This window comes from Talaromyces stipitatus, genomic scaffold (assembly GCF_000003125.1).
Source record: "Talaromyces stipitatus ATCC 10500 scf_1105507295549 genomic scaffold, whole genome shotgun sequence".
Taxonomy (NCBI): Eukaryota; Fungi; Ascomycota; class Eurotiomycetes; order Eurotiales; family Trichocomaceae; genus Talaromyces; species Talaromyces stipitatus.
This window is the reverse complement of record NW_002990117.1, coordinates 362,720-386,852: the sequence shown is the minus strand read 5'-3', so window position 1 is coordinate 386,852 and position 24,133 is coordinate 362,720. Positions and strand designations below refer to the sequence as shown.

Here is a 24,133-nt window from a genome sequence, read left to right as displayed (position 1 = left end):
ATAAGCAGTTGAATCGTAGAGATAGACAGAGAGATAGCGCCTGATTTGAATTCGTGCTCAGTCATTCCGGGGTGCTATTTTCTCATTTTTCTCAACCGTGCAAATGTGACAATCTTGACAGTATTATGAAATCGACAATAAGATACCCGATAACTGTGCAGTAGCCAGTACACTAACTAGTAACCACGGCGTCCCTGGTAATACGCATTGATTATTACTCGCACTTTGATTCGTCCTAATAAAGGGGAAACTGATCGCCAACTGCGCCATACAGCTGAGTGGCGCTTACTTGGAAAATATCGAAACCACCTGGACTCTTCGAATTGTTTGCTCACACGGCCCGGCTCCTACTTGAGTATCGATATAGAAAGAACTCAGATGCAATAGATAAGCAAGCATCCGGAAGGTGTTGGTTGTATTTGGGTTGCTTAGAAACAGCAGAGGTCCACTTGTAAAAGCCACCAGAATAGACTTTCGGATTCTGATTCCGAAGTGAAAAAGCAGACAACCTTGGAATATTAGAACAATATTATCAACTGAGCCCAGTTCCTTCCAACAAAGACGAACCCATCCATAGATTGACGGGACTTCAAGTTTGATCCAAACTCGATACGACGATACTAACATGCATATACTGAGAATCCTCATACGAGGTTCTGATAGTCACTATTAACTATGAGAAGGAGAGTCAATCTGTTCTTGCACAAGCCGTGGCTTTTAACAATTGAAATGCTTCGAAACAGTGGAGATAAGCCTTGTCTACAAAATAAACACCAAGACTTATCTCCTAAAACGCCAGTTCCACCAACTGTAATCCATCCTCGCACTGTCTACCAATGGTAATCTGGGTTTTGGTAACCTTCTTGTTGACAATATCAAACTCCGTCGACACTGTAGCAAGAGTTGTCATTCTCTCCATCCCGGTTGCATTGGCAGGTCTGTCACGACAAATGCTGACAGGTGTGCCCTTCTGGTCCTTTAACTGCTCAATAACCGATTCAAAGGTAAAATTTTTCATGTTGTGAAGATCTTTCTCTGTCAATTCTGTAATTCTTTCAAGACGAGAGAATGAGTTCGGTGCAGGTCTGTCGTATATGGGCCCTCGAGAGAATGCTGTATGTGGTGTCATAACATGGTTGGTATGGGCCACAAAACCCCGGCCTTTTCCTATATCCTTCGAAGAATTGCCTTCATTCAAAGGATGAATCACGGAAAGTCCATTTGGTGAGATCTCAACAGTAGCAAACTTCCCCCCGCATCTGCGATGACGAGATTGAATGTACAGGCACCACCGTACTGCTCGAGCAATGCCACAGCTTCATCAAATTTTTGGCATACTGCAAGACACGTCGGCACATGATATGAGTGGGTAACCGATCTAAGGAGAGTGCACCACATCGAAGTGCATTCATGCAAATTCCGACTCCGTGTGAATTAACCCCGATTTTGCCAACGAGCTCAGCTTCATTAAGGAATTGTAGCCTTGTCTTCCCATCGGGCGTGATTATGTCCATTATCACGATTCCATCATGTAGTTCTAGCCAATCCCAGTTTTGCGCCAGAATTACTGTCGAGCCGTCTGGCGAACGAATTGTAGGAAATGTCTCTTTTGGGGTGTTGGAATAGTTTGTCAATCCAATTTCGCTTCGAACGTTCAATGCCAGAATGTCTTCTTCATCGAGCTGAGCTCCGTCTGCGATACCTTGGATTTCTTCCAATATCTCAGGATATAACCGTTCAAGAGTCGGGACAAAAACCTTTGATCGTCCCTTTGCTTTTTCCCAGCTTTTCATGCCAGCCGTCTCTTGGAAAAACGTCGTGTAGGTTTTGATATTATTGTGAATTTGCTCTTTTGCCAACTGGCCATGTTGAAGTCCGATTTCGTAAGGAGAGGAGCCACGGAGCTGCAGAGTGGCCACATGGGGCTTTGGATGCTTGTGAGTCATTTTTTAACCCTGGCTGGTTCCTTGTATTTCTTTTCGAAATTACCATTGAGATGATCTCAGATCAACTGTGTCAATCTTCTCTTCCAATCTGCATTTAAGTCCTCATATCAGTATGCTGTAACTCTGTCACTTGCACAGAGTTGTGACAAATACGGAAATAATCCCACATCGGAAGATACACTTTCAGAGAGTGGGATTAACGCGGATGAAGGCGAGACGTTTAAAGTTTTTCATTTTCCTTCTACTGCACAATTTAGGACTATTCTAACTGGAATCGATCCGACAATTTAGGAATAACTATAGTTTGACTTTATGAATTTGTTAAGCGGGATATGCTCGTAGATTCCAGTCCCCAGATCACGGGCAACCCTAGAATGAATTTTATAACCTTGTTGGATTTAATGTTACAATATATATCCATCACAGGTATGTAGATACATATTGTCAAGATAGCTGTATCTCGTTAAAAATAGGTTGAGAGGGTGAGCTGCTGCGAAACCCTGGAAGGTGACATGTCCACCCGGAGTCACGTCAGCTCATCCAGTATCGAAATATCACGGCTGTGGATCTTTACTGCCTTCTTAATACCGAATAATAGCGTATAGAGTGTATCTAAAGTATACGTTCTCCTTTATCAGTCAAATACAGGAACTCTTGTCCCTCAGGCTGTGGTGAAAGTCCAGTAGCCAATTTGTCCCTTCGATCATTTTCGCAATTGTTGACAAAGTACAACACCAAACAGCAACCTGCAGCAGTGATATATTGGGCATCAGGATGGTCAGGTGCCTGGCAGTATGTTTCTGGTCCAAATGAGGAAACCAACGCAATACCCGATCAAGGAGATGGCATTGACCGTGGTCTTCTTTGCGTAGTCGGCGGTGTTGGACGAGATTATAGAAAGTACCAATGTTAATGCAGTGGTACCAGTTCTGGATCCATCATGAGAACCATTCCGAGTAATCCAGGGAGCCGTCCGATAACCGCGCAGAAGATACTGTTTTCGATCCTCTTAGCGAGATAGCAAATTCCAACAATAGAAATTACCTCAACCAAACCACCAGGCATGACAAGGAGGAAAGTCTTTTTTACGCATTGAAACCAAAGCTCTCGATGAGTTCCGTGAAAAAGACCGTGATTCCACTATTGGGAATATTGGTAGTAACCATGAAGATGAAGATCAGGTATGTCTACAGGTGGACATTAGTACAGAGATCCAGATGGTTGATGTCAGGAAACGAAGATAACGAACCCGTATGTCTGTGAATGCCTCACGGAATTGACTTCCCTTGAATACTTTGCTACATATTCCTTGCTGGTTTCCACGGAGACGTTCTATAGCAACGCGTTTCTCTTCATCCGTCAACCAGCGAGTAGTGACCGGGGAACCGGCCTTCAAAAAGAACATGAACATTCCATACACAGCAGTCAGAAGGCCGATAATCAAGAACATTGCTTTCCATACCGCAAAAGCTCTAATGTCCATTTTCAAAACCAGCGTAAACACCGTAGGCGAGTATACCACCGATAATTTGAGCCACACCGTTGAACGAGACCCAGATCGCACTTCGGGTTCCTTGATCTCCCAATCGCGACGTTCGTGTTTCGCGCATCATCAGATCTCGGAGGGCGTCTGGTCGCAATCCACTAGCTTCTCGTGCTTGTGTCGCAAGCGGAAAATCAAGTGCGACTTTGTATATTCCAGATGTGGAACATGTACCACAGCAGGTGTGGACTGTCTGGGCTATGATACCGTTACTAAAGAAGAACAACCGCGCAGTTGTGTTACCTTTCTGGAGAATCAGGTAGCTCCTTTAGAGCTTAAATTGGCATCACTCCAGGCCCGAGATGCAAGAGGTTTTGGCATTGCAGATGAAATAGCACCACCTAATCTATTTGCCAAACATCGAGCACAGTTGTTACGTGCTGCTGTCTTGGACAATTGCCAAGACCGTGCGTACGACGCTGAATATGACACTGCACCATGGCGGTCAGTTCCTTATATATCAAGTTCTCTCCTTCCAACCTTGGCTGATCGGGCCCTTGCTCAGAAGAGGGATATAGCATCTGTCCCTCGAAATGTAGTTGATATTATGTTGCGTCACTATGTCGAGTTTTATGACCATGGAATAAGTTCTCCAAGTGCTACAGCCTGAAATTGGGAGCATAAATACTACCTGGTCTCAATCCACAGTTACTGCACAGCTGCCAGTCGTCGAATCCATGCCTGGTGCGGAAAACACATCGATACCGTATGGAGTTGAAACGTCAGCGGTGACATTGACGAACGTAACTTGTATAGGGGTATAGATGTAGATGCGAACTGGTTGACCCCTACAGGTAACGCGCTCTTCTGGCACAGCAATGGCCTTGGGCTGGATGATATTTTTACTGCTTTCGATGAAGGAAATATATACTAACCGGGCGCACCTGATGACACTGCTACAATGCACTAAATTTTGAAGACAGCTTCCATATTACTCTTTCTTATCAGCGTCTCCGGCCCAATCCGAGATAATGAATTAATTGGAAACAAGTATCCATTATGCCATAATCATTGCATTCTCGTCATACAGGGGGAAGATGAATGGACGCTTTTGCCCACAGCTGTGTGGTTAGAAAACAGTCAACAAAGGATTCGATGTTTCAAGATCATCTTTTATACCAAAGAACCAGACAGGGTTGGCCAGAGCAAGCATTCCATCGTCCTTCATGTTCCTGACCTCAGTTCTGACGAATTTTGCACCATTCGGTAACTTATTTTGTACTCTGCTCCTGTCGGCAACAGTAGTGTTGAAGAAAGAACCGTTACCAGAGATAAAAGAGGCTTTGTGACCAGAAGGCCTTGAGTCGTAAGAACGGCCATCGCACCATTTGCGTTACCTTTTATCTAGTCTCCAATTCCAGAGATTTGCTGAGCAATGCGTTGTCATCAAGTGGCTCGAAGATGCCGGTGTGGATTTCTTTGATATCTGGCGGAACATATGAGTCTCCTGCATGGAGAGGAGATATAATTGTCGCAGAGGGAACGGGGAAGGTTTGAAAGCTCTAAAAAATGCTCAATGATTTGTGATACTGATTATTGAAAAACAGCTATTTCATTGACTGGGCGCAGGAAATGAAGAAAGTCCTTGTATGATTCTTCTTCACATATTCCAGATGGAGTATAGTAGCTAATGTCTACAATAAAAAGAGCCGCGCAATTATAGGAACGACAGGTGGGTGGCGAGATAGTTGTCGTATGGCTGAGGCAGTTAAAAATGGGGATTTAGATATATGCGGTCTTGGAAGGCCTTTGCGAGAGGACCCGGATTTCATCTACAAAGTGCTACGTGAAGAAGAAAGGGTCAGTCGGTTGTAGACTCAGGACAATCAATGCATTTTTATGCTTCTTTCATTGCATTGAATGAACGATATTCGGAGAGGATGTAGACGGTGTGTCATGATCTAGAATGCTCCACCAAAGCCTTGTCCGAATAGTTCTCAGAAGACATTAGCGAACGGCTCTCCGTTGCTTTCCATCTCAGGCAAAACTGTTGTAGAGGCGAAAAATGGATCGAAGCTTGTCCAAAAATCATCGTAAGACTGCATATCTGCAAGCCCCGCTGTCCCCGCTAGGGGTTCATTGTATGCTTGACGCTGAGTATCAAGAGATGGAAAATTTTTATTTTCGCTATGAGGTGCCAGGTCAACGAGGTTCGAGGCTCGAGTACGAAGAATTATCTTCAAATGTTGTCCTAATAGAGTAGCGATGCCAAATCGGTGAGGTGGCGTTGATCCAGCACGCTCGAGGTGTAGGGTGACAAGGCCGAGCAGGGACAGAAGTTCTACATCATTACCTGGTCGAGCCCCGTGAAGGAGCGGAAAGAGTTGAAGAGCTAGAACAGCAGCATACGAAATCATTGCCCAAGTTGGTGCTAGCATGCAGTATAATGAATCTCCCATTTTTTGTAAATCCTGTACGGCTATCTCGCATACTTTGACCGCAGCCTCAAAGCAGTCTTCTCGTATAGCGTTTAGGTCATGCTCCGTATTATTATTCTTCGACACGTAATATAAGGCGTAACACAGCGTCAACAGCCTTCCATGAAGATAGACATAGTACAAATAAACAGCTGGAAATTCTGCTTCCAGCGGCGGGGGAGCTATTGTCGTGTCTGATGTTGTCGCGAGTGGAAATGATATCCATCTCTCTACCCAGGAATCAAGAGCTAAATCGACACGTTCGGCAATCCAGTGTGGATGATTAGGGTGTGGCAGAACTGCCTGCGTCCGCAAGTCGGCGTCTAGCGCCGCCATTTCTCGCCGGAATAAAGTGAATGCGCAAGTTGATCTGTTTGTGGAATCTGCTAGGGGATGTAGCCACCAGTTCTCTATATTTTGCGTAAGCTCGGTCTCCGGCAATGTGGTGATACGGCCGCATGCTGCGCTATTGGCACATTCCCAGAGCAGGATTTGGAGCCAATTCCGTTCACGATTTCGGGCCATTCGCTGGCACATTACGCTGGTTGTGTCGTGGACTTTCTATCAAAAAAGGTACATAGTAATTGAGACGAAGTTGATCCGCTTATGGGAAGATTGTTGTTACCATTTCGAGTGTTGCGTTGTCGGGCTCGATGATCCAATCCTAGCTCGGCGGCAATGCTGAATGCGTAATTTGTGTATAGCCACAACCTTTCTTCTCCTAAGTAATTTGCGGGAGTAGCTGAAAGCAAAGAGATATAATAACCTTGTATAATTTCGACAGATTTGAAACCATCGGTATGTACGTGTTTGGACATTTTCTCCCCATGAAGTCTAGCCTTCTGGCCAACGATCCGCTGTTTACGTGAAATTGCGAGGTGAGGGCAAGTATCCAGGTGAATAAAAGAGCCGATCTACTTCGAATATATTCTGGAGTATGGAGAACTGAGTCGAGCATTCCATTGACTGGATGCAAGCGGGCAAAATATCTATCATTCAGGTCAGATAAGTTGTCAATATAGAGAAAGGGCGATTTATTCACATGGGAAATAAATAGCACGCTTCGTCCATTGTTACCAATCCCAAGTCTACCGGGCCGATATCCGAACCGACGTCCCGTGGAGTCTCAGTGTTCGGTGGTTTGAAGTAATCCAGGCGTCGATAATCAGACTCACTTGGATCCGTGAAGAGAGCTTCCAGTCCCTGCTCCAAGCTTGCACGATTGAGTCGTAGAACCAGTGAGATATAACCTGGACGGGAGAGCAATTTACGCGCTAAGGCGGATCCAGACGACGAAATTGTTCCATTAGATGTCGATGAGTCGGCATGTGAAGCGGGAGAAAGAGTCGATGTCATGCCTTTCCGACAAAGTTTCTGCGCTGCTCCCGATGCATCGGCCAATAGTGCGAGAGGATTGTTGATTGGTTCTCTATCTATGTCTTGGTCTTGCTGTGGCTGTGGCCGGAGTATATGGATTGGTTGAGAAGGGAATGATTCCAACTGCGGCCCTACTGTTGGTGCATCCCCTCCGACCGACTCAGTTTGTGCTTCGTGGTTGTCACGAGTCCCCATGGTATTTGTATGATGGTCGGCAAAACGTAGCTCTGAAAGGTCTACGATGTCTCCTAATATCATATTCAGGATTTCCGTTTCTCCTTCAGCCTCAGCCTGCTTGGTAATCTCCTGTATCCGATGAGCGCCATCAGCCGATACTTTCGCCTTCCGTAGCTCCGATTTCATTTTGCGATAGACCTTCTCAAAGCCTCGATATCGACCAACTGCCCCGGGACTACGGCCTTGTGGTTTCCTTTCTGGAATTGTGCATGTTTTATTGCCTCGTTTACAGCGTTCGCATGATTCGGTTGAACATTCTGCTTCTCCCGCTGGCCGTATACATCGCATCTAAATCATGTTACCCGATGAGTCTCTGGGCGCTTTGAGGAATAGATGGATTGAAGAATACCTTCAGCTTCCGGCAAGTTTCGCAAGCAGCTCGGCCATGCGTATACGTTGTCTGACCCCCGACAGAGAGGTTATCTCTCGTTGTCTACGAGATGCTGTATTTCTGGATCGTGTGGCCATTGTATAAAATGTGAAACTATCTGTGAGAAAGGATGAACACATCAAGCGCGGCGGAATCAAATTAATACACCGGGAAGGCACGTCCCACTTCGTAGAAATGGCAGGAAGCGACCCAGCTTGCCGGAAAAGGAAAGACTGATCCACTGCGGGGCGATATCTGCGGGATTGAACTCAAATATATATAGTTTGGCCAATCATGCTGCTTTTTTCTCCGCACTAATACTGATAAAGCTAATGTGGGTAATATTCTGTCCAATCATATGTATGGAAAGCAATTTCTTTGGTTCTATGTGCTCCACTGCATCTTGAATGGATACTATTTCCATCTTCCTCAAATATCTGAAGAAGCTCAGTACAAGTTAGTACTCCCTCATAATAATGCATGAGATAAGAGCGATATTCTTATCCGGCCTGCAGGTATCCAGCCAAGTATAGACTAGTCACTATAGAGCACTGTGAGGATCGTTATATCGACATTCTAGGTATTCCCTGTCAGCAAATCTTCATATACCTTTATTCCGCAGACTCTAGGTATGAGATTGTCTGTACGAATATTAGATTGTTAAAACGGATTTTACGTTCCATCAGATCTACAGGTGCAACTAGCACTTACTTCCATCCCTAGTGTTAAAATACAGGATCTCAGTGGACTTCCACAATCCTGGCGACAACTTCGCGGGCTCAAAACCATCACAATTACCTTTCTAATTCTACATTCTCTATCATCACAAGTTAGATCATTCCCACACTTGGTACTCAATCAGTCCATTTCTATGATGATGCTGCTATTTTATACTATGTCAAATGATGAAAAAGCCACGAGCTCATGGCAGAGCTCTGCTGTCACATTTCATCCAAATGATAAGCGATCTCTGCAAGATTGTAATCGTGACCTCGTCAGGACTATGTTGGGAAGCAAATATGACTATGTATAAAGCTGCATCGCAACACTCCATCTCCGTTAGACTCCTGATATGGCTTTTCAGCTTTCACTTGGAAAACACAGGTGACTGAATGTTCTTTCAAGCAAAACGGTAAGCCCCTTATTAACATCCAATAATTATCATAATATATATGTTCTTTTCTATATACTGTATACAACAGTAAAAGGGACCTGCCACTCTGTAATCAGGCACAATGCCACCCATGTAGTCGAGAAATATTCTCAAGATGGATGCCCCCGTAGGTATGATTATTATCTCCCGTCCTGTATGTGGCCGGATGAATCAATGTCGGATACTGCACATATATTGCATGCCATTCTAAACTTGGAAGTGGAGGTATTCGTTGTACTTAGGGTTCTATAAATATTTATTACATTATAACTAGGTACTTCCCATAAGATCAGCGCGTAGAAAGAATATTAAGTCCTGTTATCCATAAAATTCAAGTACAACCGTGCCAGTAAAGATGCAAGAGGGGCGGTCTCTCGTGATACTAAATTGAATAAGCCTTACTCCTGCTTGGCCAACGAGAGAATGTGCAGTAGTCGGGTCAACCCAACGGGTTGCATGGCTACTCTACGTACAATTACCATTCCAAGCACGTATGTACATGAGTTTTGATATAACCTATTTCTTGAAGGGGTGATCGCGACACTCCGTGGCTGCATACTGTGATGACAAGGTTAACACGAGACATCCCGCTCTAGTTTGGTATCCCTAGATTAAATGGTCTTCTACTCATAATATTTCTATGTCCCGTTCCAGTGGCGTCAACGTGGATAGAAAAACCTTTCAAAGTAGTGGCAACTAGCCGCGGCCCGAAAGTTATTGATGAAGCTATTTTGGCAAATAAATTTTATTCGGAAATTGTCTTCATCCCTGTATCTTCTCTTATTTGAGCAGTAAAGATCTACCTATCCGAATCGACCAGGGCAAAGCCAAACTATTTGAAGAATCGCAAAATTGCGGTTAGATTATGTATCGAACAGCGAAATTCCATACAAGCTCTGGTAACATACAGTGGGGGTGCAGTAGTGTTGACACCCCCCTTCTTACCGCCCACGTTTATTGCCTGCAAAACTTACACCAAGGGTGCCAACACTACTGGAAAGGCACTGTACTATCAGTCAAACCCACAGAATTATATCCTCGGAATGTGACCAGGTCGAAGGACTTAGTGGTGAATGTACACAGAAATACCGACAGTAATGAATAATATTAGTCTATTACATCTACGTAATAATTTCCACACTGGAATTTGGGGTCAAAATGTCACATTTGACCGGCGGCAATTATCCCCTGATAACTTGCTTCTCCAGCTATATTTGTGGACTATGAGGAAAAATTATTTGCCAATTTCATGGAGAGAGAGACACTTACAAGATAATAGAAATAGTTACGAGTAACCCCTAGATAATTTGATACTAGCCGGAGGGGGATCATTTCTTCAATAATCTTAACAGTTTGTGCTGGTTTCTAGCCTCGGTCAGCCTAGTGCAATACGTAGTGGGCTGTCAGCGGAAGTTAGGGCTAAACGGAGGTTACAAGACGAATGCTACAGTGACTTTCTGCAGGTCACTAACCTCGTCTAGCTTATCCGATGTCCAAATGACCAGCCTGCAACTATCTTGCTGACTGCATGACATTTATCAAGGGATCAATAAGGGGCTGATAAAACAACTTTGATTGGGTCATTGTTCTGCATGCCAGAATGCACGGTTGCATGGGACCTGCGTCAAGAATTGAAATCTGTCCAGAAGGTCCAGTGCTCAAAGAAATGTTTTCAATCGCCTATAAAAGCACTAAAACCGTTATACAAAGTTCAATCAAATACAAGATGTATTTTATTCGTTGCATATATAAGCGACGATGAGCCAGCGGTTATTCTGTAGTTAGTTGTTGCTCTACTTCATGCTTTCTTCAGATTGACCCACAAATCCACCCTTAATTATTAGTTAATTTTATCAAGAAATAGATACAGTATTGCCTTATGCAGGACGTTGGTTTTTGTTTCCTGTTACTGGGCCACATGAACCACACGTTATTATAGGTAGTACTTGTGGCTTGTGGCGTTCAACTCGGGCGTATGACCAACGACACATCACGGTTCAAGGATTCGCGATATCACAGATTCAGTCTCACGAGGTAGCTCTTTGATTAGTTATTATTTTGATTGAGGTGTCCTTGAGGGGAGTGTTACATTCTTGATAGCATATCATTTTCCGACATCACCTCACAGAGGCTCACTGTAGGACTTGTCTTTGTTCTATAGATGGTCACAGTCTCCAGGAGGCGTCTCGCATTTGAGTATCTGGACATAACTGTTCCTGTAGAATGTGCGGAGACTCGTGGATGACCGTTATGCTAAGGGAGTGTAACCCTGAATAACGACGTACCGCTCTCAGTATTTAGCTCGAGCCGATAAGAATTTCCTAAACTATATAAACTCGATCCATGCCAGTTGGGTGCAAATTGTTTTCTGTCTTGTCAAAAGTGTCGACAGCCTTCCAGTCCTTCCACTTGTCTCTCATTTTCGTCGGAGAAGTACTGGTCTACTCTTCAACATACGCTCTTTTTACATCCTCAGGCTCAAAGTTAGGAGAAAGACTTTCCTTCAATATGATAAAATCCGTTCTCTACACCTCGGCTTTACTAGCCGCATTTCAAGGAGTTCAAGCTGGTATCAACTTAAACAGTGCTCAAAATATCGCCGTGTACTGGGGTAATTACCTAATTTGCCGAAGGCCGGTGAATTTATCACTGACGGGGGAACTAACTAGGGCAAAACTCCATAAACTTGGCCACTGGCAACACAGCTCAACAAAGATTGAGCTACTATTGTGAAAGTAAGTCAGAAGCCAATGTGAATTACATGCGCTTGTATAACCGAAATTCATACTGATGATTATCGAACGTATAGATGGACCTCAGGTAGATGTATGCTTTTTATTGCTTGATAAAGCCGGAATAACTGCATAATTTCAAGCTAATCATGGGGTAGACCTTAATTCTGTCCTTCATTACGAGGTTCAATGGCGAGGGTGGTTATCCGGAGACCAACTTTGCCAATGCCGGAAATAACTGCACCACGTTTGATGGGACCCAGCTCCTGAACTGTCCACAAATTGCGTAAGTTATGTTCTCAACAAATATATTTGAGCAATCTCTAATAATTTGAACGTAGTGATGATATTGTGACTTGCCAAAGCCTTGGAAAGACCATTCTCCTCTCCACTGGAGGCGGCACCTACAATGAAGGGGGATTCTCTAGCGAGGCTGAAGCAGTTTCCGCAGCAAATCTCATGTGGGAGGTCTTTGGACCCGTGTCCAGCAACAGCTCTGTTCTGCGTCCATTTGGCACGGCTGTCATTGATGGTTTCGACTTTGACTTTGAGAACCTTCAAATGAACAACATGCCCGCTTATGCCAATCAACTGCGCAGCCTGTATTCGGAAGACAAGTCTAAGACATATTATATGACAAGTGCTCCACAGTGTGTCTATCCTGATTATGCTGATGGGCCTATGTTGGCCGGTGCTGTGTACTTCGATGCCATCTTTGTCCAATTCTATAACAATGGCTGTGGTATCAACAGCTACGTTCCTGGTGCATCAACGCAGTGGAACTTCAATTTTGACGTCTGGGATAACTGGGCCAAAACTGTTTCTTTGAATCCTAATGTCAAAGTCTACATTGGCGTTCCTGGCAACACTGGGGCGGGTAGTGGTTATGAGCCACCTGCAACAGTCGGCGAGGTCATTGACTTTGTAGTCAGTTCTGGCTGGACTTCCTTCGGTGGTATCATGATCTGGGATGCTAGCCAGGTTTGGGCCAATACTGGATTTTTGTCTTCAGTTTACTCCTATTTGCCTACCGGCAGTGGCACAACAACTCCTACTTCTACAAGAACCACTACGACATCGAAACCGACCTCGACTACCTCGACGACATCATCGTCAACCACACTAATTACCACTACAACCTCAAAGATATCCACAACTACCACCTCCTCAACTACCACGTCCACTGCTCCAAGTACTACCTGCCCCGTCTCGGGAGGTCACTGTTCTCCTAATGGTGTATATGCCTGTACGGGCGGCAGCTTTGGGATCTGCGATAACGGTGCCTGGGTTATTGAGTCCTGCTCCACCGGACAAGTTTGCGTGCAAGCTGGAAACGGAGTTTACTGTGACACTGCTGGCTCTAGCGATCCAGTGTGTTAAATCTATTAGACGCGCTTAAGACCCTGTAGCTATGCAGCTATCTCGATGTTATTTCAGTTATCATTTAAGACCAATGATAGGATATCTAAACAGAACCCCCTAATACCATATTCATCTATGTATAAAGATGTCTTGTTCTGTCAAAGAGAATAATATCTGAGTGACCACTCCGCTTTCTTGTTCTGGCTCGCGGGAAAGAGGGTGATGCGTCTTTCCGCTTTTCCCAGGCGGGTCCAAAAGGCGTCAAATTATCTGTTATTGAGCTAACATGTATGTAGGCAGAAATGGAACGGATAAGTAAAATAAGTAATAGCAGAACGGATTCGACTATCTTCGACTGGGCCCGAAAGGATGCCTAAAAGTTCTGGGGCTCAATAAGAAAACGACCTACCAATACCATACTTTGATTGCACCTGAAATAACTATCGAAGGCATTAGTACGGGAGATCCGATATCCAAATCTCACCGCGCTCGTATCGAGTTGTAGAAGGAAATAATTTCAGCAATAAATTCTACCAATATCCCGCAACCACATCGCAAACTACATTCTGACCTCAAATCCTGTTGTTATCATTTACCTAGGTTATCGTAGTCATTTAGTCATCGTAGTCCCTCATCCGTTTGTAATACGATATAACATCCAATTGTGGTCCAATTTGAAATCTTAAATCTTTTCCAGGTTGTCTCAGCTCTAAGGCACACTTCGTATTGCATTATGTCATATGACGCCTTCACTGAACTCGCTACTTTACCAACGTCCTCGGATTAAAGACATCAATGACATGGATCTACTTCCAGTAAGATATCGCCCGAGGGCCTAAAAGAGGCCGATGATCAAATCACAGTCTTTGAAATATCTCAGCTCAACGTTCGAGTCCACCGAACAAATGGCAAGTCCAGTTCAGATTCTTGAGGTAGACGCCAATGTCTCGAATGTACAAACAGTACCAAAGGAAGTACCTCTGATCTATCTACTGCGTTATACGAGCTGCTGCCGTGCATGCAGAAGTTCCAGTAAAACACAAATGGTATCTATTTTTACTCCAGCTATGACGAAAAAAATCTATATACAAATAACGGTTGATAATGAAGCGGGGAAGAACGCATACGAGCTCATAGGGCTGATAGTCCAACAAACTCGCCGCGTATAAGCGCCGATTGGTCGCAGTTCCCAGGAAAAATGAGGAGACATGACATGCATGTCATCGGAATGTCGACTCCAATCTTAGACAGTTCTATATTGCTTTACCCAGCATGATCATCCTTTGTGCGAATAGCGGGGTTTCAGTGGCTATGACTTTACAAAACCTCACATTAAACCTTGTCTCACTTCAACCAATTCTCTTCATAGTCGCGTCGTATTCCGAACTTGCCACTCGCATATAATTGGGTATCAAATTATTGTCTTGGAAGTTCTCGGCATGGAAACAGCAAGCGTGGCTTGGAGAAGATCACGTATGCTTACTCGTATTGAATCGGAGCATCATGTTATGCGGTACGAGACCGCTGCCTTCCAGTTAGAACCTCATGGAGTCATGTATAAACGAGTATCGACTTTTGTTTGAATGATTTTACTACGCATGTATGCAATGCCAATACTATCACCGATCATTCTCTCAGAAGAACAACACTGCGGATCTGGATTGGCTGGCTGGCAAGCAAGAAGGAAATTCAATCAGGCCGCATGAGTACAATTTGGGAAATCACAAATACTAAGTATTATTCAATCGGATTTACTTGTGAGACTTGAGATGATGAATCAATCTTCCAGCTGAGACATTTTTGTTCAGCTGATAGTCGGAGTGAGTTCGCCTGAGTTCGCCTGAATTCTGGTGTATGGGAATTAACTTCTCAGAAAAATATAAAGGGTCTCGATTTTCCCAATCTTGGAAGCATTGTTCATACATCAACGATCCCGAATACAAAACTCACCGATTGTCATCGTTACCGCACTCAAATACTAAACCACATTACAATCATTGCACTCAATATGAAGTTTTCTATTGCATCTTCCCTTACTCTCCTTGCCACCTCAGTGGCCGCTTTGCCAAGTGGTTTCGTGGCTCGTCAAAGTTATGATAACATCACTTTCACGATCATCAACGATCAAACCGGTGCCCAAGCTGCTGCTACAGTCCTCATCGATGGAATCCCCAACGGATTTCAAGACCTCTTCGGCAGTAGCCCCCTCGCATCGAATGGAAAAATTCTAGCTACATCCACTCAACTCATCGCTTTCCCCCAGGGAGTCGACTGTGCCATTACCAATTCTGCTCAGGCTGTCGTTGGCCATCTTACGCCTAGTCACACATGGCTTGATTTGGATGGAAACCCGAACGCTGCAATCCCTGTGGATGTCTCGGGCGATAGCATCACTTGTTCATTCTAAATCCGCGCTTGGCCAGGTGTCGTTTTCGATCACCGTTATGATATTTCCATGGCTTGCTACAAGGACATATACTGGATACGCAGTGATGAAGGGGAGAAAACTGGAGTGATCACTGGCAATCTTTCCATTAGTACTCTTTTTCTTGTGTTTTGTAATTAGTACTAGGTAGCTCAGATCTATAAATCAGGTTTTAGTTTGCCTAATGATTTGTTGAGTTTTCTCTATGAGAAAGCGTCCTTGACTGCTGTAGTGTTGTACGCAACTTTGAAGTCCGATGTAAGAAACCAACTGATGAGATTGGAAGATTCCCCTGCCCACAGATGATAGAGAGGGAGAAACTAGATATATCTATATCTCTTCACCTTGAGAATGGCACCATACTCAACCACCTTCGACCTATTTATAGACCACTATTCTTTCCTTTGGCAATTAGGTGGCGTCAAACGGTTCACAACGTCTCGCAAAGCTCTTCCTAGGATGACTACCAGTCCTATATGTCGTGTGTGAGAAAATGCATGCATATCCTCATATATGTGCCCATGTAGGACTAACGGGTGACACTTAAAATAGTGTCAACCCGAATAGTCTGTCTCGAAGAAGGGCGGGTTCGAGGCAGGCCAGATTACCGTTGGCACCACTAAAACCGAGAAGCTCGTACGACTATGAAGATGAAAATCTTAGTAGAGTTTCCTGCCAAGGTATAATGCAGGCAATAGGAATCATACAAAGTGCAGCACTGAACCCTGTTAGCTTATGAGGCCAATCTGCGAATTCCTCGTCATAGCAGCGCTCCCCAGACACGATCCACAATACTGGTTCTAACACACGTCGGGGACCTGGATAACGCGTCAAATGAACACTTGTCTCATCCTATGTAATCTGATCTTGATATACCAGCCGGGTTAGTTCGTCAAGAGGCGTTGAAATTTTTAATATTGTGATGTCTAGAAAAATTCAGGAGTGCCCTTCCCTCCACACAGGAAGATACATATATTTTTTCATCTGTAATGCCTTTGATCATATCTACGCGATCCGATTGGCTTAGAGAAACACTTATTTGATTACTAAGCTAAATGTCGTACGTGATTGGCCAGTCAGTACTATATAAGCAACATCTCTACCGTATACGCAGTACACTTTTTGGAGTATCCACGCTGTCGGCGGACGGAGTGCCAGTAGCAATGTCTAGGCTGTTGCAGAACAAAAAGTGCTTTCATTGGAAAAATTTACTCTGCTACTTTATCTGAACTGTAAGAGCTGGACAAGGCACTGTGTATCTATTGCGTCTTAAGTATTTAGCTGATCGTGGGAACCACGTCGCAAGCTGATTGGACCGAGCGTCTAATTTTGTTGGATGACTAAGCCATATCACGCTTCTGATTGGATCTATGGTCTCAGGGCCTCACTAACTAGGACCAACCTACTATTAGGTTTACTTTGCATTCGCGTTCTTCGGGGTTTCGCTTCGAGATTCTGACAAGCATCACAAGATGTGTTAAACAGATTTTCTCAACATATACATAGAAACGCACTTATCCCTTTAGTATTTGAATGTTGTGTAATTCTTGACTACGCAATTAGAAGCCGCTTCTACCGTAGTGGTTCTTGCAGGTAACTTGTCATTCGCGAAACATAACAGCGAGATGAGACTATTGAATTGAATCATGATACACTAATTGGTTTGGTGTTCAAAAGAATGACTGTAAGTTGTTTAGTTCTAGTCTTACTCCGTACGCAGTCGTCAGAGTCGTGAGTTGTAGATCCATTGGGCAAGATTATAACACACTACCTATTTACGGGCGAGGCTGACTCGGCGGGCTTTGATGTGGGCTTGTCTTGGAACTGTCGCATTAGTCGTTTTATTCCAGGCCAATCCTGAAGAGTGTATTACTAGGATCAAAGAAAAGAAGTGACTAGCAAGATTGTATGTATTCCGTATTTTTTTCTGTCTTCCTGTCTTTCAAGTTTCAAAGCCGGGTCCTTTATAGACGCCTTTGGCGGGGTGATTTGTGAGCTATCAGGAGGGGTAAATATTGGGCTGAAATCTAGGTGCCCAGATATATGTCTAAAGGTGCCTTTTAGACCTGTAAGATTGAACAGTCGATCTCTCTGCCTCGTTTGAAAGCCAGATTATCTGACAGGAACAGCTGTGATGCTTTAAACAAAGTTAAAACGAGCTGAACAATCCAGGCAGAAACCTTGGCATCTTGGCCTCCCATCATATATATTCTGTGAATGATTCTTACCTGATCTTTCCGAGAAAATATATCAAGAAGTGGAAAGAAAGTATTCACCGATTATGCCTGCTACAATCCGCCCGGACTTCCTTCCAGCACAACCCCCACACCATGTGACAAGCAGTATTATCGACTTCACCGCTACAACCCCGCCGATTCCGGAATACGAGGACTGTTTTGCAGCAGTTATTGACAATTTCATGACCGAAGCTGAGTGCAATGAACTTCTTTCTCTAGCTGAGCAATCGACCACAGAACCGGGGAAATGGGAACGTGCGATGATCAATGCCGGCAATGGAAAACAAGTCATGGTAACCGATACTCGGAATTGCGGCCGCATCATGTTCGACTCTCCGGAAATAGCAGACAGGCTTCTTGCTCGATTAAAGCCTTTCTTTGAGCGCTGGAATATGGTCAAGCTACAAAATCAACTCCCTGTCACGGGCATTGCAGGGAGAAAAAATGTCTATAATTTGACGCGATTGAATGAGCGATTACGGTTTTTGAAGTATGTTGGAGGAGAATACTTCAAAACTCATGTAGATGGTAAATACCGAACTCCTGATGGAAGCGAAATGTCATTCTATACCATCCAGTTGTACTTGAATGGTGAGGGAGAGGAAGGGCAAGATCTTAAAGAACTTGCTAGGAGAAAGCAAAAGGGGTTCAACGGTCAGAATATCGAAAGAACAGACCAGGAAAAATTACTTGGTGGCGCGACAAGTTTTAGCCCATCATGGAGAGACACTAACCAAGATGTCAGGGTATGGCCAAAGGCAGGACGGATCTTGGTATTTCAGCATAACAACCTGTGGCACGGTGGAGACTCAGTATATGGAGGGGTCAAGTATACTGTTAGGACGGATGTGTTGTACTCCAAGAGTCCATTGAGTGATCTACCTGCCTGACTTGCAGGTGCCATTTACTTCCAAGGGTGTAGACAATTGGTTAATGGCTGCCACTACACATCAGGAAGGGGAAGCAAAAACAAGGCCTTAGACAGACATAAATGAAGGAGGTATGTTATACCAATATATTTAGGCTTTTACAATTTCACTGGAATCCATTGGGGCTCACCTAGATTCAACCCATATAGATTTTTGATGTTAGACAAGGGACCTCATTACCATGTCGCCAGATCAACTAGCTAAGGGCCAACAATATCTTGAAAATCATCTGTCCTTCTCTTCTCAATCCATTCAATAGCCTCAGCACGATTCCTGCACACGTGAGGTTGTCCTCTTTCCTTGTCACTTGGAGTGGACATGGATCCTTCAAGGGTCATATCAAGGTTGCAAAGTATGTTATTTCGCAAATACTCGAAGCAGTGAGCGGCGTGATAAGGATTATCCTCATCACTTGGTCCGTTGAGGATTAGTTGATGATAGCTATCCACTGTGTAGTATAGCTGTCGTTGTAAACATCAATGTTAGTGTCTGAGTCCATGTTATAGGTGAGGCGCATTTCAAAACTTACACAGTGTAAGGCGTGAGTCCAAGAGGCTTCAAAGATAGGTCCGGATCTTATGGGATCGTCGGTTATGGGGTCACCGAGGAGTGGGTGTTCTTTGTAGTCTGGAATGAGGACACTTCCGCTGCCCACTATATGCACACGATGAGAGTCAACACGGCAATTCCAGAGGCTAATGCTGTAGCAAAATTCATTGGTGCGGAGACGAACATGGCATTAACAGATCCCAATTTCTGCGAACTTCCATTCTGTTATCGTTCGAAGTCATATTTGGAACATACTTTTGCTCCTCCGGTTTGAGGAATGTGTATGTATGAGATACTAGGGTATGGACGCATTAGCCTTCTGACCAAACCGAAATGGTGTACACGAAAGAACATACAAGTTTTATATAGTCCATTGATATCATCTCCCGTCTCCACAGATCCTTCTCTCCCCGACAGTATGCAATTGTCACCCTTTTCGGGTGAGGGACGTGCTAAGAAAACTAGGATAAAAATTTGTAAAATAACAATAAGCGACCAACGTATCCACGTCAATAAACCCTCTGTCTTTGACCGTCTGGTTTCGATATAAGGTAACGCGTCTGATTGTGGTGATATGTGGAATGTTTTGCCAAAGGACTCTATTGAGCCAACTCTTGTAGCTGGAGAAGTTGTACTCTCAATGTCGTGCTCCTCGTGCTCTCCATCAAATAAGATGCGATAGGAGACATCCTCTGTTTTTGAGATGGGCATCTTGGGATAAAATCTAGACGTATGAGCGGTGTCTTAAGGTTGACTGTGGACGGAATCAGATGCGAAGCAAACGTAACTCAAGGGCCTTATTCAAAGAAAAATCTATATCATGTCTCGCGTGGCAGGGGTACCTTCTGGTCATATAAGCACGTATCTTGAGTATCTCACATCTATATAGACAGAATGAACGAATTCCAATATACACAATGAAGTAATAATAATATGGCTACCAAGTGTCGGTGACGGATTCCAGACGTACATGAAACCGGCCCCTCAACTCCGTGTTTTCAACTGAATTCCGCTGCGGATCGAACTGAGACATTCATCAAGCATCCAGGTGTTAGTACGGTGTTAGATAAGCACATTATTTGCTATTATAGTTACCGGATACCGATTCTCTATTATTAAATTACAATCCGTTACGGATAAATTATAACTTCTTGGATGATAAAACTATTGGAAAACTGAAGAGGTTGAGATATTAGGAATGTTAGAATGGGCCTGAAACAGTGTATATAGCGCTCAGAACTCCTGGGGTAGTCTGAACCGGTAGTGCTTGAACTGCCGTTGCCGTCAGCGGCTAGAGTTGACCTCAGTCATAGCACCATATCATTTCTAACTGAGCAAACTGTCCAAGCAGGGGTTTGTATCAACCCAACGGTGGCGTTGTGGTACCCGGAGATTGGGGAAATACATCTAAGGATGGGCAGGAGTTAGAGTGACTGTTTCTAATTCCCTGTCCTCGGATCAGATAACTATGCATTGCTAAGTTCCATCTAGGGGTGCACACGAATAACGATTAACGAATATTCGTACGAATAAAGTACAGATTATTCGTAATTATTCGTAATATCAGTATCACGTGCCATCTCAAATACTACTATATTTATACATATCTCGCAGCAACACGAGATGCCTCATCGTCCCCGCATTTAATGAGTGTCTTCGTAGGCCCAGTAAGTCCCTTCCACTGTTGAATAGTCTTTCTACTGACACCCCAGAAGCTGGTATAGGTAAATAATCTCTTGCAGCAGCCGCCATTCGTGGGTATTCATCACCATATGTCCTCCACCAAGAGAGTAGCTAGTGCTTCTCTTTTGTCAGTGATTCATTAACCATCATAATCCCATCTTCGAAGTACCGGTCAATGTCAGATATTTGAAGTTTTCGTGGCTGTAGCTGTTGGTTTTACACGGTCCGTATCACGAAGCATAGACGGTAGTAAGGCGCGAACACGAAGCGGCCTAACGAGCCTGACAATATGAAGCTATCTTGATTCCTAATATTGTGACTAGTCCCCAAGAGCGAGGGGGATGGGGGATAGCTAGCTAGATAGCACGCACGTGCCACGTCAGACTAACTAATCCGGTGCCGAAACGCGTAGGGTTTGATATTCACGTTCCGACAGTAGCTTTTGTAGAACTCTGGCCTCTATACTCTTCCCCGTGACTGGATGATTTTCACTGGGCAGCGATTGCTCTTCTGCAGGCGCAGGGTACTACTCATATAATGACTCTTTGATATGTTTTATAATTATTGGAGCTGTCGCTTCCCCTAATTCTCTCTCCAGTAGTAACGTTTTGAATCGTGGATCTAGTATTAGTGTAATGTAATAGGCATCCAGACCATCCATGAGATTGTAGTACTTCTGGAATTTCTTCAGACCTACAGATGCAGCCGCAGTGATATCTTCATGAAGATCTTGAAACTCCCCTTCTCTAGAAATAGCTTCATGCAATAGATCATGCACTTCATAGTAGATAGATATTGCTAGGCTAACCTGTGGTTAGCGCTTCAAAACAGTGAGAGTAAATTCCTCAAATCTGGAAAGTATAGTTTTAATCTACCACAAATAATTCCATTCTTCTTCAGTAAAGGGTAGAAGATAAGTTTGATACTCAATCCACTTTTTTATTTGCTGTTTTGAATTCAATGTATCTCTTAGCATTCGGTAGGTGGAATTCCAACATGTATCAACATCATACTAGATAAACTTATCCTTTAGACGATGAATTTGACAGATGAGCTTCCATTGCTGCTTTTGTTGTGGTGTTCTTGCTATCCAAAGGGCCATGATCTGGAGTCTAGATAATGCGGATTGTAGGCCCATATCTTTGTTCTCTTGCATTAGATCATAAGCTGCCACTGCAGTTTTATGATCGCCAGCTTTCAATATGAAGAGTATACCACTGACAATCAGATTTAGTACATATGCTATGCAGCGCATATAGCTATCCAGCCCTTGAAATCTTAGGATTTTTCTTTTGCCATTAGTAGAAGAAACCATACTATCAAACTTCTCTTTAAGATTGTAATATAACTCTGACATCAAAGTCTCGTTGTTAGTAGCATTGTCTACCGTAATCGTAAGTACTTTATGTTTAATGTTAAGCCCTTCCAAGGTTGTCTGAAGTACTTCTGCCATGTTCTCCCTACTGTGAATGCTAGTGAGCTCTGTGAAGTTAAGAACTCTCTCTTGGTACCAAAAGTCAGCTGTCAACGCCAATAACTGCGAATATAACTTTGTAATTCTTACTAGTCCAAGCATCTAAGGAAAGCATAATTGTTTGACAGGTTTAATCCAGGTCATTGATCAAATATGCTTGATAAGAATCAAATTCTGCATTAATTTAGCAAGTAATTATTATATGTGATGTAAATGGAAGTGCAATTCCTAGATCCCTGAAGATATTTTGGAATATTGATGATTCAATAGCATTAAATGCCATATTCTCTGTGACCATCCATTGCACTAGATTTTATTCTAAGAGTTTTGCTGCCTGATTCTCTGCTTGTCTCTGAAAGGAACTAATAATAGTTAATTATTTTATACTGGAGTTGTTGTCTTCTTGACTATTTCCAGTTCTACTTGAAAAGATGCCATGTTTATTAAGCTGAGACCGCATATTTAATGTTGAGGTTGCTCTTGCAGAATCGGTTATCTTCCAACTATATTAAGTGCAATGTATTTCCCAATCTTCAATTAGGCCTTTATCTCTCTTTGGCCACCAAAGATTTCCAGGAAGAGGTATAATATCAAACTCTGTCTATAATGACTGGTTCTGCAGCCTCTTCTATGAGTGCTCGGGGTCGCAAGAGATGCTGGATGTCTTAAGTTCAGTATTGCTTGACACTTCCTGCTAGGAAATATCTGCTGGTGGAGTCTAGGCTTTTATCAATTGACTTGTAGAGTCGTCAGGAGTAATAGGCTTAATGCTATTATCTGGTTGAATTAGACAAGATTTCTTGGTAATGTGATCTACCAGAGCTACTTCCTCATCACTACCATCATTAAGAAGATGATAATCAATTCTCTAGGAGCGCTGAGGACACTTGCCTAAAGATGCAGAAGATTTCTCCATAATGTGGAAAGAGAAATAGCTGAAGTGAGTATTTTTAAAGAAAGATAATAGAACGATAAAAAGAAAGTAAACACGCGTAGATGAAACGACGCGACATGTTATTACCTAAATAGGATTAGCGGTATTTTACTAACTATCTCCTGGCCTTAGGGTGTTGGAAAATTACAAAAATTTAGTGTCATGTAAAATTTGACAATACCGCCAAGAATTTTAAGATTACATGACTGTAATTTAGTAGCCAATAAAATTGAGTGATAAAATTGGTTAACCAATGATATAAGCTATGTGCTGTGAAATAAGTTACTAGTAAGTAAAGTACTCCACTGCAGCTGACAAGCAATTTTGTCAATTCTGACAAAAATTTACCGTCGCGTCGACAGACCCACTTGACATGACAAATCCCTACTGGTCTGGGAGCTAGTGTACGCTAGTGCACGCTAATGAATCTAAGTTATCCTATTGGTTCAGCTAGCATCACCGCCCTCGGAGGTCTCACCGCCCTTGCTACCAATTTTCTTCTGTGATCGTAGTCTCATATAAATTATTAGAAGAAAGGATCAAACACCCAAAACCTCAATATCGAAAATAAAATACAGATTTGAAGCTATTCACATATCCTAAAAGAGTAATCAATAAAGAGCTAACGCGTATGAAAGTCCTGGAAGCACGATTTTCCGGATTCCGGTCGACAAAGAGGCAGGTCGCAGGCCTTACATATAAACTTCGTGAACCCTATCCCCCCCTTCTTGGCGCTTAGGATGCTTATATTGACACCAAATGCAA

General features: G+C 43.4%; 9 protein-coding genes across 9 annotated transcripts, besides 2 other annotated features; 3 read left to right on the top strand and 6 right to left on the bottom strand.

Moving 5' to 3' along the window:
• Nucleotides 1–787: 787 nt before the first annotated feature.
• TSTA_010090 (Acyl-coenzyme A:6-aminopenicillanic-acid-acyltransferase 40 kDa form, putative) lies at nucleotides 788–1,946 on the bottom strand (the record flags this gene model as incomplete). The annotated part of the gene is made up of 2 exons (XM_002483080.1): nucleotides 788–1,316; nucleotides 1,339–1,946. The coding sequence occupies 2 exons, from the start codon at nucleotides 1,944–1,946 to the stop codon at nucleotides 788–790; spliced, it is 1,137 nt and encodes a 378-aa protein (XP_002483125.1).
• A 909-nt stretch (nucleotides 1,947–2,855) lies between these two features.
• Nucleotides 2,856–3,429, bottom strand: TSTA_010080 (allantoate permease, putative; the record flags this gene model as incomplete). The annotated part of the gene is made up of 2 exons (XM_002483079.1): nucleotides 2,856–3,086; nucleotides 3,196–3,429. 2 exons carry the CDS (start codon nucleotides 3,427–3,429, stop codon nucleotides 2,856–2,858), a joined length of 465 nt encoding a protein of 154 aa, XP_002483124.1.
• A 1,997-nt stretch (nucleotides 3,430–5,426) lies between these two features.
• Nucleotides 5,427–6,724, bottom strand: TSTA_010070 (uncharacterized protein; the record flags this gene model as incomplete). Its single annotated transcript, XM_002483078.1, has 2 exons — nucleotides 5,427–6,463; nucleotides 6,532–6,724. 2 exons carry the CDS (start codon nucleotides 6,722–6,724, stop codon nucleotides 5,427–5,429), a joined length of 1,230 nt encoding a protein of 409 aa, XP_002483123.1.
• Nucleotides 6,725–6,944: 220 nt separating this feature from the next.
• On the bottom strand, nucleotides 6,945–7,805 carry TSTA_010060 (uncharacterized protein; the record flags this gene model as incomplete). The annotated part of the gene is made up of 2 exons (XM_002483077.1): nucleotides 7,178–7,805; nucleotides 6,945–7,156 (listed from the first exon to the last, which is right to left on the bottom strand). The coding sequence occupies exons 1-2, from the start codon at nucleotides 7,644–7,646 to the stop codon at nucleotides 6,945–6,947; spliced, it is 681 nt and encodes a 226-aa protein (XP_002483122.1). The 5' UTR covers nucleotides 7,647–7,805.
• Nucleotides 7,806–11,425: 3,620 nt separating this feature from the next.
• On the top strand, nucleotides 11,426–13,276 carry TSTA_010050 (chitinase 3 precursor, putative). Its single transcript, XM_002483076.1, has 5 exons — nucleotides 11,426–11,654; nucleotides 11,713–11,778; nucleotides 11,853–11,869; nucleotides 11,934–12,061; nucleotides 12,117–13,276. The coding sequence occupies exons 1-5, from the start codon at nucleotides 11,552–11,554 to the stop codon at nucleotides 13,153–13,155; spliced, it is 1,353 nt and encodes a 450-aa protein (XP_002483121.1). The 5' UTR covers nucleotides 11,426–11,551; the 3' UTR covers nucleotides 13,156–13,276.
• A 1,780-nt stretch (nucleotides 13,277–15,056) lies between these two features.
• On the top strand, nucleotides 15,057–15,713 carry TSTA_010040 (uncharacterized protein). Its single transcript, XM_002483075.1, has one exon. The coding sequence runs from the start codon at nucleotides 15,146–15,148 to the stop codon at nucleotides 15,542–15,544; it is 399 nt and encodes a 132-aa protein (XP_002483120.1). The 5' UTR covers nucleotides 15,057–15,145; the 3' UTR covers nucleotides 15,545–15,713.
• A 2,088-nt stretch (nucleotides 15,714–17,801) lies between these two features.
• TSTA_010030 (uncharacterized protein) lies at nucleotides 17,802–19,229 on the top strand. The gene is made up of 2 exons (XM_002483074.1): nucleotides 17,802–18,799; nucleotides 18,878–19,229. The coding sequence occupies exon 1, from the start codon at nucleotides 17,844–17,846 to the stop codon at nucleotides 18,687–18,689; it is 846 nt and encodes a 281-aa protein (XP_002483119.1). The 5' UTR covers nucleotides 17,802–17,843; the 3' UTR covers nucleotides 18,690–18,799; nucleotides 18,878–19,229.
• Nucleotides 18,929–20,097, bottom strand: TSTA_010020 (uncharacterized protein; the record flags this gene model as incomplete). The annotated part of the gene is made up of 4 exons (XM_002483073.1): nucleotides 19,634–20,097; nucleotides 19,462–19,572; nucleotides 19,258–19,382; nucleotides 18,929–19,189 (listed from the first exon to the last, which is right to left on the bottom strand). Exons 1-4 carry the CDS (start codon nucleotides 19,986–19,988, stop codon nucleotides 18,929–18,931), a joined length of 852 nt encoding a protein of 283 aa, XP_002483118.1. The 5' UTR covers nucleotides 19,989–20,097.
• Nucleotides 20,098–20,879: 782 nt separating this feature from the next.
• Nucleotides 20,880–21,164: a mobile genetic element.
• TSTA_010010 (uncharacterized protein) lies at nucleotides 20,921–22,098 on the bottom strand (the record flags this gene model as incomplete). Its single annotated transcript, XM_002483072.1, has 5 exons — nucleotides 20,921–20,952; nucleotides 20,983–21,077; nucleotides 21,350–21,486; nucleotides 21,658–21,763; nucleotides 21,974–22,098. The coding sequence occupies 5 exons, from the start codon at nucleotides 22,096–22,098 to the stop codon at nucleotides 20,921–20,923; spliced, it is 495 nt and encodes a 164-aa protein (XP_002483117.1).
• Nucleotides 21,544–22,497: a mobile genetic element.
• Nucleotides 22,498–24,133: the final 1,636 nt, after the last annotated feature.

Excerpts from the sequence above, each read along its gene's own strand:
- TSTA_010050 (XM_002483076.1), top strand. The coding sequence starts at position 11,552 with ATGATAAAATCCGTTCTCTACACCTCGGCTTTACTAGCCGCATTTCAA. Across the intron at positions 11,655-11,712 it reads AAATATCGCCGTGTACTGGG|GGCAAAACTCCATAAACTTG; the intron begins GTAATTACCTAA and ends GGAACTAACTAG. Across the intron at positions 12,062-12,116 it reads CTGAACTGTCCACAAATTGC|TGATGATATTGTGACTTGCC; the intron begins GTAAGTTATGTT and ends ATTTGAACGTAG.
- TSTA_010040 (XM_002483075.1), top strand. The coding sequence starts at position 15,146 with ATGAAGTTTTCTATTGCATCTTCCCTTACTCTCCTTGCCACCTCAGTG.
- TSTA_010030 (XM_002483074.1), top strand. The coding sequence starts at position 17,844 with ATGCCTGCTACAATCCGCCCGGACTTCCTTCCAGCACAACCCCCACAC.